General features: G+C 38.5%; 1 protein-coding gene across 20 annotated transcripts in view; it reads left to right on the forward strand.

Moving 5' to 3' along the window:
* Nucleotides 1–23,655, forward strand: part of SYNJ1 (synaptojanin 1) — a 99,479-nt gene that overhangs the window by 50,345 nt on the left and 25,479 nt on the right. For 13 of the 20 annotated variants that reach the window (XM_055279515.2, XM_055279516.2, XM_055279513.2 and 10 more), the window contains exons 13-21: nt 1,215–1,238; nt 4,051–4,242; nt 7,187–7,271; nt 10,963–11,103; nt 11,401–11,593; nt 12,465–12,623; nt 19,649–19,805; nt 20,402–20,519; nt 20,619–20,834. In XM_055279515.2, coding sequence (XP_055135490.2) covers nt 1,215–1,238; nt 4,051–4,242; nt 7,187–7,271; nt 10,963–11,103; nt 11,401–11,593; nt 12,465–12,623; nt 19,649–19,805; nt 20,402–20,519; nt 20,619–20,834 — 1,285 coding nt within the window. The remainder of the gene's footprint in view (nt 1–1,214; nt 1,239–4,050; nt 4,243–7,186; nt 7,272–10,962; nt 11,104–11,400; nt 11,594–12,464; nt 12,624–19,648; nt 19,806–20,401; nt 20,520–20,618; nt 20,835–23,655) is intronic. The other 7 variants (XM_055279519.2, XM_055279501.2, XM_063639340.1 and 4 more) reach the window with 1 other exon arrangement.

Below are 23,655 nucleotides of genomic sequence, written 5' to 3' on the forward strand. Positions count from 1 at the left end.
CTCTTTCCACCTGTGCCTACATTGATGTGGAGGCATTAATAAGCAACAATTGAAAGTAAGTGGCTGAAGGAAAGAAGAGGAGAAGCAAGGGACCTATGTAATCCCCAAACTTCAGCATTAGTGTTTTTAGTTTCCTGCACATTTTACTAGAAGTAAAATAATACCTTTAAAAAAGAGTACAGTCAGTTCTGCTGTAACGCTTGTTCTGAGAATGGGAATTTGTTCCAATATGATATATTAGGGAACTGTTTGAGCATAAGGCCAATTTTGCATGAGCTTATGCATGATTTTGCTGGGAAGCAACACTAGGTAAATGCAGAAAAGTGCACCCAGCAGAACTAAGATGGCTAGAAATATATACAACATATAAAACACACATACACATATGCACACACACCTCAAACATCTTCCCCTGCCTCAGTTCACTGTGTGTTATGAGCCATACCCATTCACATCTGTTCTTTCAACTTTTCATCGAATTTCAGATATCCCCTTCTCCATTATTCACATTACAAGCTGCACTCTGTCTGATGCCCATTTCTACATGAATGAAGTGCCTTATTAATGGTTATATTCATGCATTTCATAACCATTTAACATGTGTAATGTCTTGCTACTATTTTTATGAGGTTCCTATCTTTTTTGGTGTGTTACTGTTGAAGTTTTTGAATGTGGTACCCCTAACCCCATTTTTCCCGTAAGCCCTGTGGCTGTGGGAATTGGCAAAATTTGCATAGCGTGGTGATGTTTTTAGAATGCATTTTTCTTGTTATAGCTGAAGTGATTGTACTTATCAACTGCTAAGTCCCAGAAAGAATACTAAAAGGTGTATTATTAGGGCAGTATCTTCCATATCTTCAACATCCTCCATCTTCTTAGGTTTTCATATTTATATTCATAATATTCTCAAACATGTGCATATTGCATGCATAACATACACACAGGAGCAGCTAGAAGAGCAGGCCTAGGAGCTTCTGATGGTGAAACGGTGGACATCACTGAGTCACTATAGGATTTCTCTTAGGTGCAGAAGGTTTGTATCAATCATTGTCGTTTATTTGTAACCTTTGGTGTTCTATAGCTATCAGAAAAAATAAAGTCATCAAATTGACTTAAGTGAGGTCTTCTCAAAATGTTTTGTCACTATACTCTACATTTTAATTGTAACTTGTTTTTATTAATGATTCTTTGTTTTCTTCTTGATGCATCCATAGTTTCTGAACAGACATTACAGTCAGGTACAGTATAGAAAATCAATCTATAAATAAAAGCAATTTTTTCTTATTTTTTCTGAAGTTGATATTGTAAACAAATAAGGCCATATAATTGGAAACTTTCTCATTTTGCCATCAGATTCTAACAGGATAAATTGACATCTTGTTTTAATCTGAGAAAAGAATTTCAAGTTTGAGAAAATTAAGTACTTCATTCTGAAGAAAATGTGCAGTGCTTTTTGTCTTCCTGTAGCAATTGCTTAATTCCAATTAAAGATAATTCAGCTAGTTTTAATTTCACTTTTACATTTCATTGAACAAACATTATTAGTGTTACGCTTACTCTTAATAGGCTGATGGAAAAAAATCCAGATGTAACTACTTCGAATTAATTTCTGAGTGCCATCTGTGATATTTATGACTACTCAACAGTGTTTCTCACATATAATATTTAAGAAGGCATTGTTGCATTTCCTTATTGTGAATGAAATAGTTTCGAAACTATAGACTTGCACTAAAATATGATCTGAAATATTTTAATTTTAAAAAGTGCCAAGATGTCTAACAAAGAATAGTTAAGTGTGTAAGACCTAAAGATTATTTATTATTTTTCTTGCCTATTTACTCCTAGGAATCTCACGTCTTCATTCTCTGGGCAAGGTTTATGATCTTGTCTTTAGACATGAATCTGTGGCAAAAGGAATGAAAGCTTAACTCTTGCCAGAAATTTAGTTGAAAAGGATTTGCTATCACTTAAGAATTGTTCGGCTTAGTTATTGTTCTGAATGTTTTGAGAAGCTGTTGATTATTTTCTCAAGAAGGGTAGAGGAAGGGAGCACCTAGATATATTTTTGAGTTATATAATGAACACCATTTTCTGAAATGGTATGGTGTTTAGGGATGGACATCTGTTGTTTGAGCATAGACTCATTTCTTTTTCAAAATTTTTTATTTTATTTTATTTTTTTGACCCACTGTTTCTTTAAGCACATTAAGGTTCCACCAGTTAAGAATAAACTAGGACTATTTTTTACCTTTTTATTTCATTTAAAAACTGACTTGATTTTATTAGTTCATACAGTGAGGCAGTACGTTTTTATTCACACAGTTCATTGTCTTGCTGAATATTTTAAGCCATGTAATTATTATAGAACTTGTGTGTTGATATAGAATGGATTGTAGAAGCTATGTTCTCATTGGTAACAACAAGCAGTGACTTCAGTTTTTAAGAGCAATGATAAACCATAATCGTAGAGAATTATTTTTATCTAGGTACAGTCAGCTTTGAATTAACCATACCAACAGGCCAGACAAGTAATCTGCTTTCATTACCACCCAGAGACCTCTATACAAGCAATCAAAGCAAACAGCTAGATGGTGAGATATCTGCATATCTGCCCCTGGAAGCAATGGGGATATACTTATCTAAATCAGCAGTTCCACAGGTCAAAATTATCTTTACAAGAATACTAAGATGTCACTCGCCTTTTTCACTTTCATTTCCTCATAAGACTGCTATATCTTGGTATCCTAAGATAATATCATAATAAAATAAGATCATGTGGTAAAAGCTAAAATAGTTTTGATGTCCTTTTCCTGTTACCGGTTAGCTACCAATTAAGTACAGATTCTGTTTTTAGGTTGAGGTGCTTTTAAGGTTCTATGCTGAGAATTTAACCAAGATAGAATGTGGTTTAAAAAGGGAAAAGATGGGTTGTAGACCAAAAAAAAAAAAAAAGGAGAGAGATTGAGGATTCAAAATGTATTGAACATTCATTCATTTAACAATTATTTATTGAGCACTTACTGCGTACCAGGTAGTCTTTTAGTTACTAGGAGTATTCCCATAAAGAAAACAGACCAACATGTCTGCCCTCATGGATTTTCCATTCTCATGAGGGGAGACAGTTACAGGATAAACAAATAAAATACATAGTTTATAAATGTGATAAATGCTATAGAGAAAAATAAAGCAGGGAGGGGATAATGGCAAGTTAAGGGCAGAGTGCAGTTTAAATAAAGTGGTCAGACAAGGCCTCATTGGAAAGTAAAGACTTGAAGGATGTGCAGGAAGAGTGTTGCAGGCTGTAGGCACAGCCAGTGCAAAGGCCCTGTGGTGGAAGCAGGCCTCATATGTTTTTGAAACAGCAGGAAGGCCAGTGTCTGAGCAATGAGTGCACCAGGGAGAGTGGAAGATGAGGGTGGAAAAACAAGACAAATTGTTGAGGGCCTTGTGGACCATTGTTTAAGCACTTTGGCTTCCACTCTGAGTGAGATGGGAAGCATTTAGTAGTGATTTCATTTTCAGAAATATCAGCTTGTATTTTTCTCAAGGAGCCATTATTCATCAAGCTGCCTGTCAGTAGCTACAATCTTAAATGTAAATGTTCTTAAATGTTTTTGTTTGGAGAAAAATAAAATTTATATTTTTTCCAGACTCTTAATGAAAGTTGTAGAAACTTAATTGCTATATTCCCAAAAATGTATCGTTCATAGGATTTGTACATTAATGTACCATTTCATTGAAACAGAACTATTTGTTCTGCATGTTGCTGCAATAATTCTGTATGTGTAGTATTTTTTTTTTTTTTTACTTTGGCTGTTGTATTTAATGTTGACTTTTTTATTTTTTTTTAAAGATGTGTTGGTTAATTGCCTCATACCGGGCTTTGCATTGAAGGCTGATCTTTTTTTGTGCCTGTGCATGTATCTTTTGCTTGTTTGTGCTTGTGATAATGATTGTGCTTTCCAGTGGACATCGTATCTCCGTTATGAAAATCAATTTTTATAAATGGTTTGATGCAGCTAAAACTCTGTTGTGTCTTGTCTTGATTAGCATCTTCTAAAGTACTAAAGAGCATGTGTGAGAATTTCTACAAATATTCAAAGCCCAAGAAAATTCGAGTATGTGTCGGAACCTGGAATGTGAATGGTGGGAAGCAATTTCGCAGCATAGCTTTTAAGAATCAGACACTCACTGACTGGCTTCTTGATGCACCCAAGTTAGCTGGCATCCAGGAGTTTCAAGGTTGGCTTTTTATAATATGGATTTAGTTAATAAATCCTGACTGTGTTGTATTGATCTAGAAAACAAATATAGCACTTTAGAGGATGCATTAATTTATGAAAGAAACTTGGAGCTATACATTTGAAGACCAACATCTTTAAAGATCACATCTATTAAAATCTCAGCTTTTTAAAATTTCTAGACCATTATTTTCTACTTCATAAAAATATATGATGGTAAAACAAAAAATCTTTTTTCCATAGTTGATTCTCAGGAAGTAGGAATTCACACATAGATTTCTTTGAAGGCAACCACACATATAAGAAAATCTAGTTTTGTTTTTATTTTAAATGGACATAAACCAAGATTATGGACATAAACCAAGATTATGTCCATTTAACATTGATCATTTATTAATTTTAATTAAAATTACATAATTAAAATATAATCGATCACTTGAGTTTTATTTTTCAAACCTACTATGTCCCATTTTTCAATTCTTAATCCTCTATTTAGTTACTAAGATAAGAAATGTCAGAGTGGGTCTTCAGCAGCTTTATAAAACTTGTGATATTTATTGGTACTTTATGTAATAACTTAAGAGCACTGGTTTATCCTTGAAAAACTTTGTTGGCGTTCAGTTTGGGTTCTCTGCACCAAACTGTTAATAAATAGCCAGAACCAAACATTGAGCAGAGGATACTTTTATTAAGGTTTTGGGCTGGGCACGGTGGCTCATGCCTGTAATCCCAGCACTTTGGGAGGCCGAGGCGGGTGGATCACCTGAGGACAGGAGTTTGAGACCAGCCTGGCCAACATAGTGAAACTCCATCTCTACTAAAAATAAAAAAATTAGCCGGGTGTGGTGGTGTGTGCCTGTAATCCCAGCTACTCGGGAGGCTGAGGCAGGAGAAATGTTTGAATCCAGGAGGTAGAGGTTGCAGTGAGCGGAGATCCCACCACTGCATCCAGCCTGGGTGACAAGAGTGAAACTCTTTCTCAAAAAAACAAAAAAACAAAAAAAAAGAAAGAAAAAAACATTTTGATTAGAATCATGAACTTAATCTTCTTCTTTTTAAAAATTAACTTTAATTCCTTTTTAAAATAGTATATAATTACCAAGCTTTATATGTGAGGGTGATGTGTATAGGAAATGGTGTGAGATAAAATTTTTCTTTTTTAGTTATTTTTCATCAGTCTCATCTTAAACCCTGGGATTTTCCCCAAACTTTTTATTAAAATACCTTTCTTTTTTTTTTTTTTTGAGATTGAGTTTAGCTCTTGTTGCCCAGGCTAGAGTGCAGTGGCAGGATCTCGGCTCACTGCAACCTCTACCTCCCGAGTTCAAACGATTCTCCTGCCTCAGCCTCCTGAGTAGCTGGGATTACAGGCATCTGCCACCATGCCTGGCTAATTTTTTGTATTTTTAGTAGAGATGGAGTTTCACCATGTTGGCCAGGCTGGTCTCAAACTCCTGACCTCTGATGATCCACCCACCTTGGCTTCCCAAAGTGTTGTGATTACAAGCGTGAGGCACTGCACCTGGCCTAAAATGCCCTTTCTTACTTAATTGAAGCTAACTTGAAGTTGTAATAGTAATAATAATAAAATAACAGCTAACACTATAATTGTATGTACTTTACATGTGTTCATTTAATCCTCAGAGATGACCTATTATTTCATAGACACCATTATTCCAATTTTACAGATGAGGAAACTGAGACACAGAAAGGGAAGGAACCTGCCCATGTTTGTGCAGTAGTGGCAAAGCCAGGATTTGAACTCAGGCAGTTTGGCTTTAGAGTGTGTATGCCAGGCTGCATTTTATGTGTGAACTTGGGCAAGCCTCCTGTTTGTAAATAAAAGACAAAAATAATCTTTCTTATAAGATGTTTTTGTGGCAGATTAAATGAGATGATGTATACATGAGCCTTGCACATAATAGCAGTCAATAATTTTTTTTAAAATTTCAGTATTAGTTCAGACTATTTATAGGCTCTTCTTTTTTTTTTTTTTGCTTTTTGAGACAGGGTCTTTCTCTGTTGCCCAAGCTGGGGTGCAGTGTCCATATCATAGGTCACTATAACCTCAAACTCCTGGGCTCAAGAGACCCTCCTTCCTCAGCCTTCTGAATAGCTAGGACTACGGGCATGCCACCACACTAAGCTAATTTTTTTTATTTTATTTTTTTGTAGTGATGGGGGTCTCACTATGTTGCCCAGGCTGGTCTCAAACTCCTGGCTTCAAGTGATCCTCTCACCTCAGCCTTCCAAAGTGTTTGGCATTATAGGCAGGGGCTGTAGCATCTGGCCATATAGGCTTTTCCTAGCTATTTGTTCTCATTTCCAGAAACTTGGGGCACCCGAAGTCTCCCTGGGCTACTTTCTCAGGCAGTTCTGTTCTCCGTTAGTCCTTGTAGTTTCCAGAGTGCCAGCAGCTAGACAGAGTGATGTGTCTTACTTTCTGGATCTCTCCTAGTTTTCCTGGATTTCTTTGACCCAGAAAATAGCAAAAAGATCAAGCTTATGTTTTTCAAATTTGAAAGTGAAAAATTCCTCCCAACTGTTACCAGCGATTTGAGGTGGTTTCTCAGTCACTTTATTCTTTGTGCCTTTTCTGAATAATTTCTCTCTCCAGTTTTATGTGAGATTTTGATTTGAGAAATGATTTGTTTCTGTGCTGTCCCTGGTAAAGACTTTAGCAAGAGTTTTTTCAAAGTGAATTCTGAAAGGTCTTAAGAATCTTCAAGGATAACAGTCTTAAAGAAGCAAACTTAGGACACCTTAATAGAAAGTAAATTTTAATAATTTCATTCCACTCAAGAGTTTTTGCCTTTAATATGAATTTGGTTAAACTCAAAACACAAAAATCAATCGTTATGAGATCTGGTGTTATGTTGTGTTGGATGGGGTTGCCATTTGCCTGAGGCTATATTTAAAAGTATTTCTTGGATGCTTAATTTTAGATAAAAGAAGTAAGCCAACTGATATATTTGCAATTGGTTTTGAAGAAATGGTAGAATTGAATGCTGGAAACATTGTGAATGCAAGGTAAGCTAGCCACATTAATACACTGAAAAATTTGCCAGTTGAGGGAAACTATGGAGGACAGATAATTAAGTAATTGTTACAAGGATAGTTTGAAATAATAAATGGAAGGGTGCTCGTAAAACTGTAAAAGAGCATTTCTGATACTTTTGGGTCTGAGGATCTCTCTGCACGCTTAAAAATATTGAGAATGTTAAATAACTTTTGTTAATGTTTATATCTCTGTTTATTAGAAATTAAAAATGAAAATTTAAAAACATTTAATTGACTTAAAAACAATAATAAACCTATTACATGCTAACATAAAATAAATTTTTTGAAAAATAACTTTTTCAAAACAAAAAATTTACTGAGAAGGGTGGCACTGTCTTGTAGTTTTCCAAATCTCTTTAATGTCTAGTTGTAAGACAGCCAGATTCTTACATCTACTTCTGTGTCAGTCTGCTGCAGTATGTTGTTTTGATTGAAGTGTATGAAGAAAAATCACATAACTAGGTAGTTTGAAAAGGAAGTATTTTAATAACTCTTCTAGATAATTTCTTCTCTGATACTACATCAAAACAGATCATTTATTTTCTGCTGTAGTGTAGATGACAGAGAAGTATTACCTTGGTGTAGTGTGGATAAGACACTACACCAAATGGTAGTGTCTTAAAGGTTAGTTGCAAAATGGAATCTGAAACCATATTGATGAACTTTTTCTGCTCTATTATCTAAAATTCATCTTTTACCTTTGCATGATTTTGTAACATCATGTATTGGTCACTTGGGTTCCCTAACTTATGTAGCACTTCCAAATTTTAACACATTTCATTATATAATATCAAAGCATCATATTGGTTAATTACCATCACTGGTAACTGCATCAGAAAATAATTGTTAGGAAGCTGTAAGGATCATGGTAGCAGATACAAGTTTTCCAGAATACTAATTTTTGCCTGAAAAGTCAAGTTTTTCTATTGAAAACAAATGCTCTTGGTTGTTTTTCTTGAAGAGACAGGCTTAGTTGAAAAAAATGCCACATAACCTAAATCTGAATAACCACCGTCTGTCATTAGTTCTTTTAAGGAAAAATCGTATTCCAAAAAAAAAGTGGCAGTTTGACTCACAACTTAAAGCATTTTCTTTTTTTGAGTTACAGATCATAAGTTAGTATGCAACACAAGTGCTTTGTGTGTATTTCCTGTGTATCACACAGAATATTAAAAAGATGCGACCTGGGTTGAGCTTTAATAAAATTAATAATGTCTGTTGCTTCATCAAGGACATTCTTAGGCAAAGTGGCATTTTTTTTTCCTGCAAGTATATGGCAGTGGGGATTGTAATGATGACTAGTATAGTTTGGTGCCTGAATTCAAGTGAAAGCACCAGCACTTTTACCCATTGTTGCTTTTGCACCATCAGTGCAAATGTTAGTCAACACAGTGAAAGATGTCTTAATAGTGTTATGAAAATAGTTGTGACCCCATGGGCTTTGGGAACCCTCAAAGATGTCTCCAGATCACACTTTGGGAATGCTGCTCTGAACCCATATTATAAATACAAATTATATGAGTGAAGCTTAAAGCTTCAGTGTTTTATTTTAACAAAGTATGCTTGCTTTTAAATTTCAGCAGTTTCCCATCTTTTATGACATTTTTAAAGATTTTTCAGGAGAAAATTATAGGCTGAAATAGTCATCAATCTTGCAAGTGACAAATATTTTATTAGCCAAAATGAATAACAATTCACATCAGGAAAATTGGAAAGAAATCAACTTCAATCATTTTGTTGTTTGATTATGTTTCCTGAAAAATATTTTCAGGTCCTAAACTAGACTGTAACTCTGAGGGTTCCTAGTACTAAGCTCATGGATCAATTGTTTGTCTAAATAGAGTTTAATCAAATTCTTCTTTAGGCTAGGTTTAATCAAATTCTTTAGGCTGGGTGTGGTGGCTCACGCCTGTAATCCCAACACTTTGGGAGGCCAAGGCAGGTGGATCACTTGAGGTCAGGAGTTTGAGACCAGCCTGGCCAACATAGTGAAACCCTATTTCTACTAAAAATACAAAAATTAGCTGGGCGTGGTGCCCCGTGCCTGTAATCCCACCTGCTCAGGAGGCTGAGGCAGGGAGAATCGCTTGAACCCAGGAGATGGAGGTTGCAGTGAGTGGAGATCGCACCACCGCACTCCAGCCTGAGCGACAGAGCAAGACTCGGTCTCAAATAAATATATATATTTATAGTCAAATATATATATATACACACACACACGCACACACACACACGCATATATATATATATTCTTCTTTAATAAAGTAGTGAATATTCATTTATTTAAGCAGTACCTACTGAGTACCACTCTAAGTACCTCCAATGAATCAAACACACAAAAATCCCTATCTTCATGGACTTCGTATTCTAGTGGGAAGAAACAGACAGTGAACAATGACAACAATAAGTAAATTATACAGCATGTTAGAAAAGTGCAATGGAAAAGAGAGGAAAAGGGAATCAACTACAGGGACACAGGGAAGTGTTGGAAGTCTCAAATGAATGATCAGGTTAAGGTTCATTGAGAAGATGAGGAATGAGTTTCAGCTACTTGCAGGGCTGAGGTGGGAGGATCGCTTGAGCTCAGGCAGAGGTTGCAGTGAACCGACATCCTGCCACAGCACTCCAGCCCTGGGTGACAGAATGAGACCCCATCTCAAGAAAAAAAGACAGGAGACATGACAAGCAAATGCAGTATGTAGACCTTGTTTGGACCCTTTTTAAAGAAACAAACCAACTGTTAGAAGATTTTTTTTTAATAAATGGGGAACTTTAAACTATTAGATGATATTAAGGAATTATTAATGTTTAAATGTGATAAGGTAAAGAGGATGAAAAACATAGATTGGCAAAATGTTGGTAATTTTGAAATGGGTATACGGTGGTTTATTTAATGATTATGTCTTCTAATTTCCCATAGCAAGATTTTTTAAGAAGACATTAGTTATAATTTAGAAAAATTTTGAAAAGTGGGGAAATGTATTTGGAAGCACATATAGTCATATATATGTGCACAGTGAGCTGTCCTTATCCATGGGTCTTGCATCTTTGGATTCAACTCATCAAAATATTAAATATTTTTAAAAATTGTGTCTATACTGAACATGTGCAGACTTTTTCTTGTCTTTTTTACTTGCAGACTTTTTTGTATCATTATTCCGTAAACAATACAATATAACAACTAATTACATTGTATTAGGTATTACAGGTAATCTAGAGATGATTTCAAGTATACGAGAGATTTACATGGGTTATATGCAAGTATTACTCCATTTTATATAAGGGACTTGAGTATCCTTGGATTTTGGTATCATGGGAGGTCCTGAAACCAATCTCCCACAGATACTACTATACTTCTCTGTGATCTTAATGAATACTTAAGGAAAAAGTAAAATGTATAAGTTTGAGTTTACTCACCCAGTGAGTAGCCATTTAATGTCTTTATATTTTCTTTGTAAAGAAGTAATAGATTAGATTTTGAAATGTGGTTTTCTTTTGGCTAAATTGTAGATTTTCCTTTTTAAAGGAGATAAAAACAGCCTAAGCTTCCTTCAGAGTCTTAGGAAATTTGGGTAGATAAAAGTATAATTGACAATTGTCATAAAATAGGCTATTGTCAATACCTTTTTAAAAAAATTATCTTTTTAATATTTTCTTGTAGCACAACAAATCAGAAGCTCTGGGCTGTAGAACTTCAGAAGACAATCTCCAGAGACAACAAGTATGTGCTGCTGGCTTCTGAACAGTTGGTGGGCGTCTGTTTGTTTGTTTTTATTAGACCACAGCATGCTCCTTTTATCAGGTCAGTAAACAGAACACTCCTCTAAGGCTACTTCCTACCATTAAATAACAAGAAAAAAGCCTAGAATGTTTATTGTTTCAGTTCTTCAAACAAAAACTATCCATAGTTCTTGTTTTAAAATGGGATTTTGGGGGTTTTGATTAAAGACTCACCAATAGCTTCACTGTACTATTTCAAAGGCTTACCCTCAAAGTACCATACCATGTGTACTTATATGAGTATGTATATTCCTAATTTCCTATGCACATGGAACTCTTGAAATTTCAAATCTGCGATTTAGAATTCTTTGTTTCAAAGGGATGTTGCAGTTGATACTGTGAAGACTGGAATGGGAGGTGCAACTGGAAATAAGGGAGCAGTTGCAATCCGAATGCTCTTCCATACAACCAGCCTTTGCTTCGTCTGTAGCCACTTTGCTGCAGGGCAGTCACAAGTCAAAGAAAGAAATGAAGATTTTGTAGAAATAGCACGAAAATTGAGTTTTCCTATGGTAAGCTCTTGTTGCTTGTTCTTGAAGATAAAGCTTTGAAATGTATTTTAATTTGCCCCAAATTCTACATCAATGTTTTTGAAAATTTAAGATAATTCCTAGAAACATTAAGAATATTCACCTAAATAGATATTTCATGTGTATTAACCCAAAATATCTGAGACAGGGCTCAGTCAATTTAGAAAGTTTATTTTGCCAAGGTTAAGGATGTGGCCATGATGTAGCCTCCAGAATTCAGAATGACATGTGCCCAAGGTGGTTGGGGGTACAGTTTGCTTTTATACATTTTAGGGAGACCTGAGACATCAGTCAATATGTGTATGATGTACAATGGTTCGGTCTGGTAAGGCAGGACAATTCGAAGTGGGGGCTTCCAGGTTAGAAGTAGATAAGAGGCAAAAGGTTGCATTCCTTTAAGTCCTAGATCAGCCTTCCACTGAACACACAATTTAGTCTGGCTCAGTGAATCTGAATTTTTACGTAAACAATAGAGCAGAGGAAGCAGTCAGATGTACGTTTGTCTCAGGTGAGTCTCTGAGGGATGATTTTGAGTTCAGTCTATACTTCGTCCACAAGGAATTTCCTGTGGGCAAATTGTGAGGGAGTTATGTAGCTTCTTATCTTTGGAGCTATCTTATTTAGTAGTAAAATGGGAGGCAGGTTTACCTGTCATATTTCCTGGCTTGATTTTTCTCTGGGCTTAGTGATTTTGGGGTCCTGAGATTTATTTTCCTTTCACATGTGTTATTACTGTTGGGTTAAAGAAACAGGACATGGGAGGAGACAAGCATATCTCAGGCAAAGAAATTGTTGTAAAACATTTTTGAACATTGATTGTTTTGAATTTAAAATTCTATCTCATTGCTTTCAGGGAAGGATGCTGTTTTCCCATGACTATGTATTTTGGTGTGGTGATTTCAACTATCGAATCGATCTCCCTAACGAAGAAGTTAAAGAGCTCATAAGACAGCAAAATTGGGATTCTCTTATAGCAGGAGATCAACTTATCAATCAGAAAAATGCTGGACAGGTATATCCATACTTGAGAAAATACTTGCATTAAGATTTTGGGTCATGAAACATGCCTTTTTAAATCAAGATGTTTTAAATTTTTCTTGGGGTCTTTTTATACTTAAATATGCATCTGTAGGTAAACAGATAATAGAATTATCTTTCCTTAAAGTGTAGCAGGATGAGCCGCAGACAAGAACCCTTCAGACACTGAGTTGTAGAAGGAAAGGGCTTTATTCAGCTGGGAGCAGCAGCGGACTCACATCTCCAAAAACCGAGCTCCCCGAGTGAGCAATTCCTGTCCCTTTTAAGGGCTTACAACTCTAAAGGGGTCCATGTGAGAGGGTCGTGATCGATTGAGCAAGCACGGGGTACGGGACTGGGGGCTGCATGCACTGTTCATCAGAATGGAACAGAATAGGACAGGGATTTTCACGATGCTTTTCCATACCATGTCTGAAATCTATAGATAAGCAGTTAGGTCAAGGGTTGATTTTTAAGTACCAGGCCCAGGGCGTGGTGCTGGGCTATCTGCCTGTGATTCCATTTCTGCCTTTTAGTTTTCACTTCTTTCTTTGGAGGCAGAAATTGGGCATAAGACAATATGAGGGGTTGTCTCCTCCCTTATTCCCACCTTTGAGAACTTCACTCATTAGTGGGAGTTCTCACTTTCATCCTCATTACCCATGTCTTCTTGTAAGACAGATTGATAGTGATTCATATGGTACACTTGTGCTGAAGCATTTTGGTGAGCTAAGGTAGTGATGAAGCTTTTTATCATTTGAAGAAGTACAGGTAGCAAACAAGAGAGCAGTAAGCAGGTTCCTATTACTATTATAACTCTTATTATAAGAGTTTTAAATCCTCCTAGCACTGGGAACCATTTTTCAAACATGGCCCCAGGATCAAATCCATGCCACACTTGTGCAGGCACATTTGCCAGTTTTGTCATATCTCTAACTATGTCTTCAACTACTTGCCCTTGATCATCTGTGTATAGACAGCAATTAGTAAGGTTAAATTTCCCACAGACCCCACCTTCAGCTGCTAGCAAGTAGTCGAGAGCCAATCTATTTTGATAGATAGCATTTCTCATTGGGATTCTTGCCAGGGCAGAATAGTCAAGGCTCTGCCAGTTTTATTAGTGATTATTTCTAAGACAGCTTATAACCATATGATTCGGTTGAGCATGTAAATGGGGGTCCGGTATCCCCACGAGCCATCTTGTGCCCAAGTAGCAGGCCTGTAATATTGTGTGATTCTCTCAGGGGGCCATTCATCATCTTTGCAATTTCCTATAGCTATACTTCTCTTTTCGCAGGCAGCATAGACAGGGAAACCCAGGAGTTTGCCTGTCTTTATGGGCAGTAGGAAGAAAGATGGTTTAATAGTGCCAATAACACAACTACTTGCCCACTGGTTGGGTAATTTGGCATAAGCTCTATGCCCACATATACAGTATAATCCAGTGGGGGCCGTCCAGTCCTGGTGGGACTCCAGATGGGTCCACACGGTTTGCAACTTTGGGAATTTACTAAATGGATTCCTTTCTGTGTGATTTGAACTCCACCAAGTGACTGTTTTTGTGGTACCATTATACAGTTTCTGTCCCAGACAACTAAGTCGTCCTACGGGGTGAGTGAGTTCTTTTCCTTCTCTAGCTATGCAATATTGTCCAATAATTGAGGTTTTTAGGACCCAGAAATTATCAGGGTGATTCTTTTGAGCTGGGAATTCATCAGGAACTGGGCTGTAGGTACTAATTCTTGGGCTTCTCATGGCCATTGATCTCCCATTACAGTTCTTCCACATACATAACATGAAGTGACATTGAGAGACTAGGCTACATGCTTGGCTAATTGCAAAAACAAATTTCTTGTTTTTCCTGGAATTTCTGGTACTGGCACATTTAGTTCATCATAGAAAGTTTGAAGCACTGGCTCAAGAGAGTGTTTGTAAACTTCTCCTCGAACTAAGATATTTACTCGAGGATCCAGTCCAGCCCCATCTATTCCTAAGGTCACACGCTCCCCTTTTTTCCAGCGAGGATCAAGGGGATTGGTTATTACTAGCTCTAAGGGGTTACATTGTCCCTTAGTACAGGAAGGGCCACTTTTTCCTTTCTGAAGCTGTACTGGATCCTTTTCACTTTTTATCCAAGTGGCCCAAATGACACAAGACCAGTATCCACATTGATTTCCACACAGTCCTAATTCATGACAAATATACTTATTTTTGGTCATATAGCCTTTTTCCCAATCAAAAGAGCCCACCCCTTCCTTATTGCTATTAATGACAGCACAGGCATCAAATTTCAAGATTATGCATTTGGGCACCCCTTTTTTTTCTGTTTTGGCTAATACTTGTATCATTTACAAGTCCCCATCAGTCTTCAGTCCTTAATCTTACTTCAAAAACTGTGGACATGGGAGGCTCAGAGGGATCATAACACACATCTGGGCGGTCGTTTCCTGGGCTACATACCTTGTACTGAGTGTCATTATATAAAAATGTTCCTTTTAAAGTTCCTAGGCATTCATAGTAACTATAGAACAGAAAGATTGTTTTAACTTGTTGCCCTACCTCAGTAACTTAATGTATACACTGAGAGCAGTCCTCTATGTGGGGAAAATCAGTGGAAGTTTTTACTATACAAGTCCAAATTATAAGGAAAATGAGTCCCACGATGATTCTCCTCATGCCTTGGCTGTGCGTAGACCAGTCAGTTTCCGGGTGTGACTGGAGCAGGGCTTGTCGTCCTCCTCAGAGTCACTTTCAGGGGTTGTCTGGGCTCGGTTTTGCCTCCCAAGTTTCAGCAGCTGCAGGTTTCACATGGCTGTGGTAGATTCAGGCTGGGATTCCTTCTCCTTTACAGCTGTGGGGGTGGTCAGGATGACGGTGTGAGGTCTTTTCTGCTGTGGCCACAAAGGGGCCTACATTCCAGTCCTTGATCCACATGCGATCACTTGGAGAGAAAGGGTGAACTGGGGAGAATAAGCTGACAGGGCACCTCTCATTTACCCAAGTTGAGATTGTTTGTTTAATTTTTCCCAAAGTCCGTAGCTGTTGCTGTAACTGAATTTCACCTAACTCTTGGGGAGTGCCTGTAAGTCCCCCTAGTATAGGAGGAGGCCTATGATACAGTGTTTCATAAGGGGAGTATCCTGTTTTCTTAGAAGGGATGCATCTAATTTTAAACAATACCATAGGAAGGGCCTGTATCCATTTTAATCCTGTTTCCTGACATACTTTCCCTAAACTATTTTTGATAGTCTGATTCATTCGCTCCACCTTTCTGGAACTCTGGGTCGGTAGGCGGCATGTAGCTTCCAAGTGATTCCTAATGCCTTTGCAAGTCAGCCACAAACACCGGCCCGTTATGTGAGCCGATTCGTAAGGGCAGTCCAAACCTAGGAATAAGACCTTGGAGAAGCACGTGGGTTACTTCGTAGGCCTTTTCAGTTTGTGTTGGATAAGCCTCCACCTACCCAGAGTAAGTACACACAAGAACCAGCAAATACTTGTTACCTTTACATTTGGGCATTTCTGTGAAATCCACCTGAAGATCCTCAAAAGGAGCCGCTCCATAAGCTTGTATGCCGGGTGGAACAGTGGGGCCTTGCCTCGCATTGTGCTGTCAGCAAGTAACACACCATTGTGCTACTGCTTTGGCGAGGGCTGGCAAGTGTGAGATGTAGAAGTACCGGCCTAACAACTTTTCAAGTGACTCTTGACCTAGATAAGTGGTTTCATGCATGGCCAGTACGATTGTGGCTCTCAGCAACTGCGGCACAGCTACCTTCCCATCTGGCAGTCTGATCCATCCTTCTTTTATTACTTGCCCCACTTCTGTGTGGAAAAAGTCTTTTTCTTCCTTAGAATAGGTAGGTACCAGGTCAGGTGTTTGAGGGAGTAAGGGGGCTGCTACTGATGCACAGTAAGGGGTAGATGCTGCTTTTCGAGCTTCTGAGTCAGTTCGGGAGTTTCCTAAGGCCACTGAGGTGGAGGCTCGCTGGTGTCCCCTGTAGTGCATGACTGCCACCTTCTGAGGTTTCCACACTGCCTCTAATAATTGTAGAATTTCTTGTTGATATTTTATGTCCTTTCCCCCAGAGTTTAACAGGCCCTTTTCCTTATATAGTGCTCCGTGCACTTGGAGGGTTAGAAAGGCATATCGAGAGTCAGTGTAGATGTTTACAATCTTACCTTCACTGAGTGCTAGAGCCTGAGTTAAAGCAATGAGCTCAGCCTTCTGGGCTGAAGTGCCCTGTGGCAATGGTTTGGCTTCAATGACAGCATTCAAAGTTACCACCGCATATCCTGCACATCTTTCTCCTTGTGGATGAAGTTGCTCCCGTCCATGTATAACTCCCAGTCTGCTGATGCCCATAGCTGGTCCTGAAGGTCAGGTCTGCTAGAATAAACTGAGTCCAACACTTCTACACAGTTATGCTTGACCGGGCTCTCTGATACTGGGAGCAGGGTGGCGGGATTTAGGGTGTTACAGACTTCAGTGGTTATGCGGAGATTTTCACATAGCAAGCTTTGGTACTTGGTTAATCTAGCATTTGTTAGCCAATGATGTCCTTTGGTATTCATCAAAGTTACCACAGTATGGGAGGCCTTTATATTCAGGTTTTGCCCAAGGGTTAGTTTATCTGCTTCTTGTGCTAACAGGGCCATTGCTGCCAGGGCCCTTAGACATGGGGGCCAGCCTTTGGAAACCCCATCTAGTTGTTTTGAGAGATAGGCCACTGGCCTTGGTCAGAGCCACACAGTCTGGGTTAAAACTCCAACTGCCAGTTTTTATCTTTCTGACACATAGAGTGTAAAGGGGTTTGTCAAATCTGGTAGTCCTAGGGCTGGGGCCAACATAACTTTTTCCTTTAACTCATGGGGGCCTGCCACACCCTGCTCTGGTGAGGCGTTCGACCGGGGCAATTACCTACCTGGGAGTGCTCTCAGGATCCGCATTGCTCAAGCTGGCGGGAGTCACCCACAGGGATGCTCCACAGGGCAGGCCTAAGCCACCTAAGGGGCTGCCTCAACCATCCGTTAATCACCTCACTTCCCAGTCGGGGAACCAAGAAATGTAGCAGGACGAGCCTCAGACAAGAACCCCTCAGACACTGAGTTGTAGAAGGAAAGGGCTTTATTCAGCTGGGAGCATCGGCAGACTTGCATCTCCAAAAACTGAGCTCCCCGAGTGAGCAATTCCTGTCCATTTTAAGGGCTTACAACTCCAAGGGGGGACCGCGTGATAGGGTCATGATCGATTGAGCAAGCAGGGGGTACGTGACTGGGGGCTGCTTGCACCAGTAATCAGAACAGAACAGGACAGGGATTTTCATGATGCTTTTCCATACAGTGCCTGAAATCTATAGATAACACAAGCAGTTAGGTCAGGGGTTGATTTTTAACTACCAGGCCCAGGGTGCGGTGCTGGGCTATCTGCTTGTGGCTTCCATTTCTGCATTTTAGTTCTTACTTCTTCTTTCTTTGGAGGCAGAAATTGGGCATAAGACAATATTAGGGGTGGTGTCTTCCCTTAACAGTAATAAAAATAGGAAAGAGAAAACCCATAATAATTCCCATAAAGAAAAATATATTATGTATCTATAAGATTCACTTTCAAATAGAAGGATAAACTTTTTTTTCCTTGGTAATAGTTTAGAATCTTCATCTTTAGGGCTGTTTTTTGGGGGTTAAGTCCTGTGGTTATTGACTTTTCTTTTGTTTCTTATGTCATCTGACTTTTGAAACACTTCTTAAAGCTTATGACCACAAAATTTGGGAAGAATTTATTAAATTTTTTTTTTTTTAGGTAAAAGGATCAGTGGCCATCTGGTATGGTGCCTGGTGATCACCAGACTTGAATCTTTGGGCACCACATTACCTTTTCAGGCCTCAGCACCTCATTGAGAATAAGATACCAGGCTAGATGTTTCCAGAATCCCATTTACAGTTCCAAATGTCTCATATAGCTCAAAGATCAGGCAGAATTCCCTTATTCATGTAGTTAGTGTAATCAAATGTCAAACAAGTGATATTGAAGCAGGATATTTCCCTGACCCCTTCACAGGTTGGAACTGGAGTGCATGGGCACTGGCAGGGCAAACTCCGCTCACTTGACCCGCTGCACTCCACCCCTATAGGAGGGGGAGTTCTGGTGAGTGAGTGCAGGAGCTGGGGTGAGCGCTTTTGGGCACCGGCAAGAGCGAACTTTGTACCAGGCCCGTGGCAGCGTCTAGGGGAGGGTGCCTCCAACCCCTGAAGGCCCAGAGAAAGTGTTACAGTGCTGTTTTAGCTCTGCTGCCTGCAGATGGCTTAAGTGTTAACAGCTTAGTGGAGGGTCAGTGCGACAGCCTTATGCTCCCACACTCATGGCACCCAAGTTCTTACCCAGCGTCCAGGAGGAATGAGGTCACATGAACGAATTGAAGATGGTAAATATGGGGGATTTTATTGCCAATGAAAATGGCTCTTGGCAGGAAGGGGAGCTGAAAAGGGGACAGAGCAATGAGATAATCTTCCCCTGAAATCCAGCCATCCCATGGCCGGACTCCTCTCCAAAACTATGCTGCCACGCTGTCCCTTTGAAGTCAAGCTGCTTCTCTCTGACATCCAGCTGCTTCTCCTCTCTCTGCCAGCTGAACCTGGGGTTTTTATGGGCACAGGATTGGGGGCAAGGCAGGCCATGGGTGGTTTTGGAAAAAGCAACATTTGAGCGGGAAAACAGGGATATAAGTTCTCATTTGGGGCTCTGGTAACAGGCTTTTTGGATTGAGGGTGGGACCCAGCAAGGGGACCCACCCAGTTCTGCCCAGAATTTCCCTGCCTCCTGTCCCTATCAGTATGAAAAAGGCTACGTCTCCGGTTATTTTTCTAAGCTTTGTTCCATTCAGCTAGAAGTGTTCGTCAGACACATACAGATTTCTTCTGAGAGCATCCAGCATGTAATAGACACTTAATGGATGGCTGTCTGGATGAAAACAGAACTTGTTGCTGTTTGGGAATAACTTATTTTGTATATGTTTATTTTAGATTTTTAGAGGATTTTTAGAAGGAAAGGTAACCTTTGCTCCAACATATAAGTATGACTTGTTTTCTGACGACTATGACACCAGTGAAAAGTGCCGCACCCCTGCATGGACAGACCGTGTCCTTTGGAGAAGGAGGAAATGGCCTTTTGATAGATCAGGTTGGGAAATGGACTTCTTTATTTAAATGAACTAATGTAAACTTACGAGGAAGCAGGGAATGACATAATATCAAATGAGGAGAATATTGTTTTTCAAGAAACGTTAACTGGAATAGAATAAATAAAATTTAAATATGTCAGATTTTTAAAAATATTATCAGATCTGTTTATAATAACTTATTTAATTTTTCAGCCTATTTTCATACAATTTCATGTAAAGAGAAGCAAGGAAATATTTTTGTGAAATTTTTAATTGAAGCTAATTTAGGTTGTTAACTAAGCTAACTTTAGTGGTTTGCATATGTTTTGAACTGCCACTTGTCTCTTGAATTGTTTATGAAACACCATTTAGTCACAGTCCTTTAAGTATCTCAGAAGTAAAGCCACATCTTAATTTTTACTAAATAAAGAATAAAATGATAACTTTACCAAAACCTTTCAAATTTAAAGGTATTTAGACTGCCTGCCTATTACCAAGTGTTTTTGGCATTCCAGCCTCAAACCACTGAAGCTCATGAAAGGAAGGAGAATGCCTCTTTGCTCTACACGGTCTGTCCTGCTCATACAGCTTCTCTTGTGTTTTCTTCTGACTGCAGCGGAAGATCTAGATCTTCTAAATGCTAGTTTTCAAGATGAAAGCAAAATCCTGTACACGTGGACTCCAGGCACTTTGCTGCACTATGGAAGAGCTGAGCTGAAGACTTCTGACCATAGGTTTAAGCAGTCTCAGTTTTTCTAATGGTGTTTGAAATTTGTTTGAAATACACCCTTTTAAAACATTTCTAATACATCTATCTTCCTTTATGCCTTAAGGCCTGTTGTTGCCCTGATTGATATAGATATATTTGAAGTTGAAGCTGAAGAGAGGCAAAACATTTATAAAGAAGTAATTGCAGTTCAGGGTCCACCAGATGGTACAGTATTGGTCTCAATCAAAAGTTCTTTACCAGAAAATAGTTTTTTTGATGATGCCTTGATTGATGAGCTTCTGCAGCAGTTTGCAAGTTTTGGTGAAGTTATACTTATAAGGTAAGATGTTTATTATGCAAAAGTAGCTCGTGATTCATAAACAATCATTTCTATATAGAAATCACCTTATTTGGGGAAGGAGAGAATTTAAAAAAAGAAAGATATCACCTTATTTAGTGTTTAGTATGTGAGTATTTTTATTTCCAAACTAAAGAAAGATCATACTGTGGATATTATTCTGTAGGTTTTATAACTGAATTCTCAACTTAGAAAGCTTAAATGAATAGTGAAACTTTTTTTTTAAGACAGGGTCTCACCCAGTCACCCAGGCTGGAATGCAGTCATGTGTTCATGTCTCACTGCAGCCCCAACCACCCAGGCTCAAGCAATTCTCCCACCTCAGCCTCCCAGATAGCTGGGTCTACAAGTGCACACCACCATGCCTGGCTAAGTTTTGTATTTTTTTTGTTTGTTTTGTAGAGGCAGGGTTTCACCATGTTGCCCAGGCTGGTCTCAAACCCCTGGCCTTAAACGATCTGCCCAGCTCAGCCCCACGAAGTGCTGGGATTACAGGCATGAGCCACCACATCCAGCTAAACAGTGAAACTTTATGTGAACAATTGAAAACAAAAATAGGTGCAAGTTCAGATATGAACTCTCACGATTCCTATACAATAGAACATGTAACAAAACCCTATAACAAAATGAAGCTGTGATTGCTATTTTTTTTTTTTTTAAGGAAAGATAAGAGTGACTCCGTCCCTGCCTCAGTTAAAGAAATTTGAGTAATTTTAAGTATGTTTAATTTCTAACAAACAGAGATGTGATGACTAGTCAGGAGTCATTCCTTCTAGTCTTGGTTTCCCTCATTGACCTAGCCATCTGCCTTTTGCAGAACCAGATGCCTGTTTCCTTGTTTTAAAAACGTTCTCTTCCAACTATACAGCAGTTTTGAGAGACTGAATGATGTGCATGTGTACGTGTGTTTGGATTTCATAGGGAAAGAGGTACCATTAAATCCCTTTAAATACCATTCATTTGCTTAGTTAGGTATGTTTTATAGATATTTGGTGGGCAGATCTCTATACTAGTTGCTGTAGAAGAGCAGAGGAGAAATGGAAGATACAACTCCTGCTTGTAATCTAGTAGGGAAAGTCAGCATGTGTGTAATGACACCCCCAGATCCTAAAGGGCTAGTCCACAGAATTAAGATGGTATGGCTTCTACAGAGTGAAAATCAGACACCTCAAGTCCTTTCAGAGAGTAAATGAACAAATGGAGAAGAAATTGTGTTTAGACTTTCCTCAAATCTTTTGACAAAGATCTATCCCGAAGCTTTCAAATTAAACAAAACAAAACATTTCAAAAATCTTAAGGTTCTAGAAATACACAGTGAAATCTGCAAGTGTACAGATGACAGTATACTTTGCCAAGTACAGAAATGCCAGACCACCAGAAGCATCATGTAGACTGTGTGAGTGGGCAGCAAAGTAGCAGATAAATGTCTTCCTGAGCAAATGTAAAATACTGCACTGAGCTACAAAGAATCCAAACTGTATAAGGGATGAAAGACTCTGATACAGGAAAGGGACTTGTCTTTATAACCCAACCTCTAAAGAACTTGTTAAATTGAAGCCAGAAGGTTTCCCACAAATGTTTGTCATCATTAGGAAAAGTATTGGTAAGAAACTAAGGCATTAACCTAACATTATAAAACCATGGGGTGTCTCCAACCTGGAATATTCTGGTTGTTAAACCCCAAGATGACTAAGTTGGAAGAGAAAAAGCAAACACTGGAAGTCAACAAGGAGAGGATCTCTATAAGCAGTGAGAAGAAACTGATTATTACCTTTTAGTCTAGACTAAGCCATTAAGGAGTGAGTAAACCCTGTGAACCCCTTTATTTTTAAATAAGAGGTTCCCTGGAAATGTGTATGGGATAAATTTAAATACATATAGATGCTTACATTAATTGAAGGAAGAGTCTAGAAGATTTTACTGTAGTGAGTGAAAGCAGGAAGAAAATATAGCTTCCAAAAGAACTTACATAAATCAATAGATATAAGAAACCAGAACCTCTTGTTAAAGTTAGAAATGTGTAAGGGGCACATTGCTGATTGAGAATAAGGACAAAGATATTAGCCCTAACCCAGGACCACAAAAGTGTTGGTACCTGTCAAAGAACAAGTAATGTTTGGGGTTTTAGGGGACTGGTGCAGCATAAAATATGCTTACAGTGGTGATTATAACCTTTGGAGGAGGGATAGTCTCCATTGCCAACAATCTGAAAAAGATACCTTCATGTAGTTAGGTAAGAATGGTCTCCCTGTGTATTTCAAAGGATAGCATCCTGCAATTTACTTTTATGCCAAAGAAATTGAGTCAGTTGCCTTGGTCATATCTGCGGGATTGTAGAAATCTGTTCCCTCCAGGCCCTTGATTTTACCAGGGTGAAGTACTTGTGCACACTTTTGTTTTGGCCTTTTCCTCTTAATATTCATAATTCATACTTTGGAATCCTGGTTTAAGCAGGGGGTTAGGGGGAGAGTGATACTCTGTGTGTGTGTGTGTGTGTGTGTGTGTGTACATGTTTTCCCCTCTCTCATCGTGGAAAAATCTGTAAAGATTTCTGAACTTGTAGTTCAACTCGCCGAATTATTTCTGTAATAAGATTGATAACATCATAATTTGTTCTTTTTTGAATAATAATTTCATTACATACCCGTGACCCTCTTCAGAACTTCTTCTGTCCTTTTTATTTATTTTTTTTCTTCTTGAGAGTTTTTTTATTTCAAAAGTAAAAACTTGGAATCCTATCAAAGACCATTGAAGTCCCAAAAGAGTAAATGTTTGTCAGTGACGAAAGACAAGGAGCATAACT

Source organism: Symphalangus syndactylus, chromosome 5, assembly GCF_028878055.3.
Source record: "Symphalangus syndactylus isolate Jambi chromosome 5, NHGRI_mSymSyn1-v2.1_pri, whole genome shotgun sequence".
Classification (NCBI taxonomy): Eukaryota; Metazoa; Chordata; class Mammalia; order Primates; family Hylobatidae; genus Symphalangus; species Symphalangus syndactylus.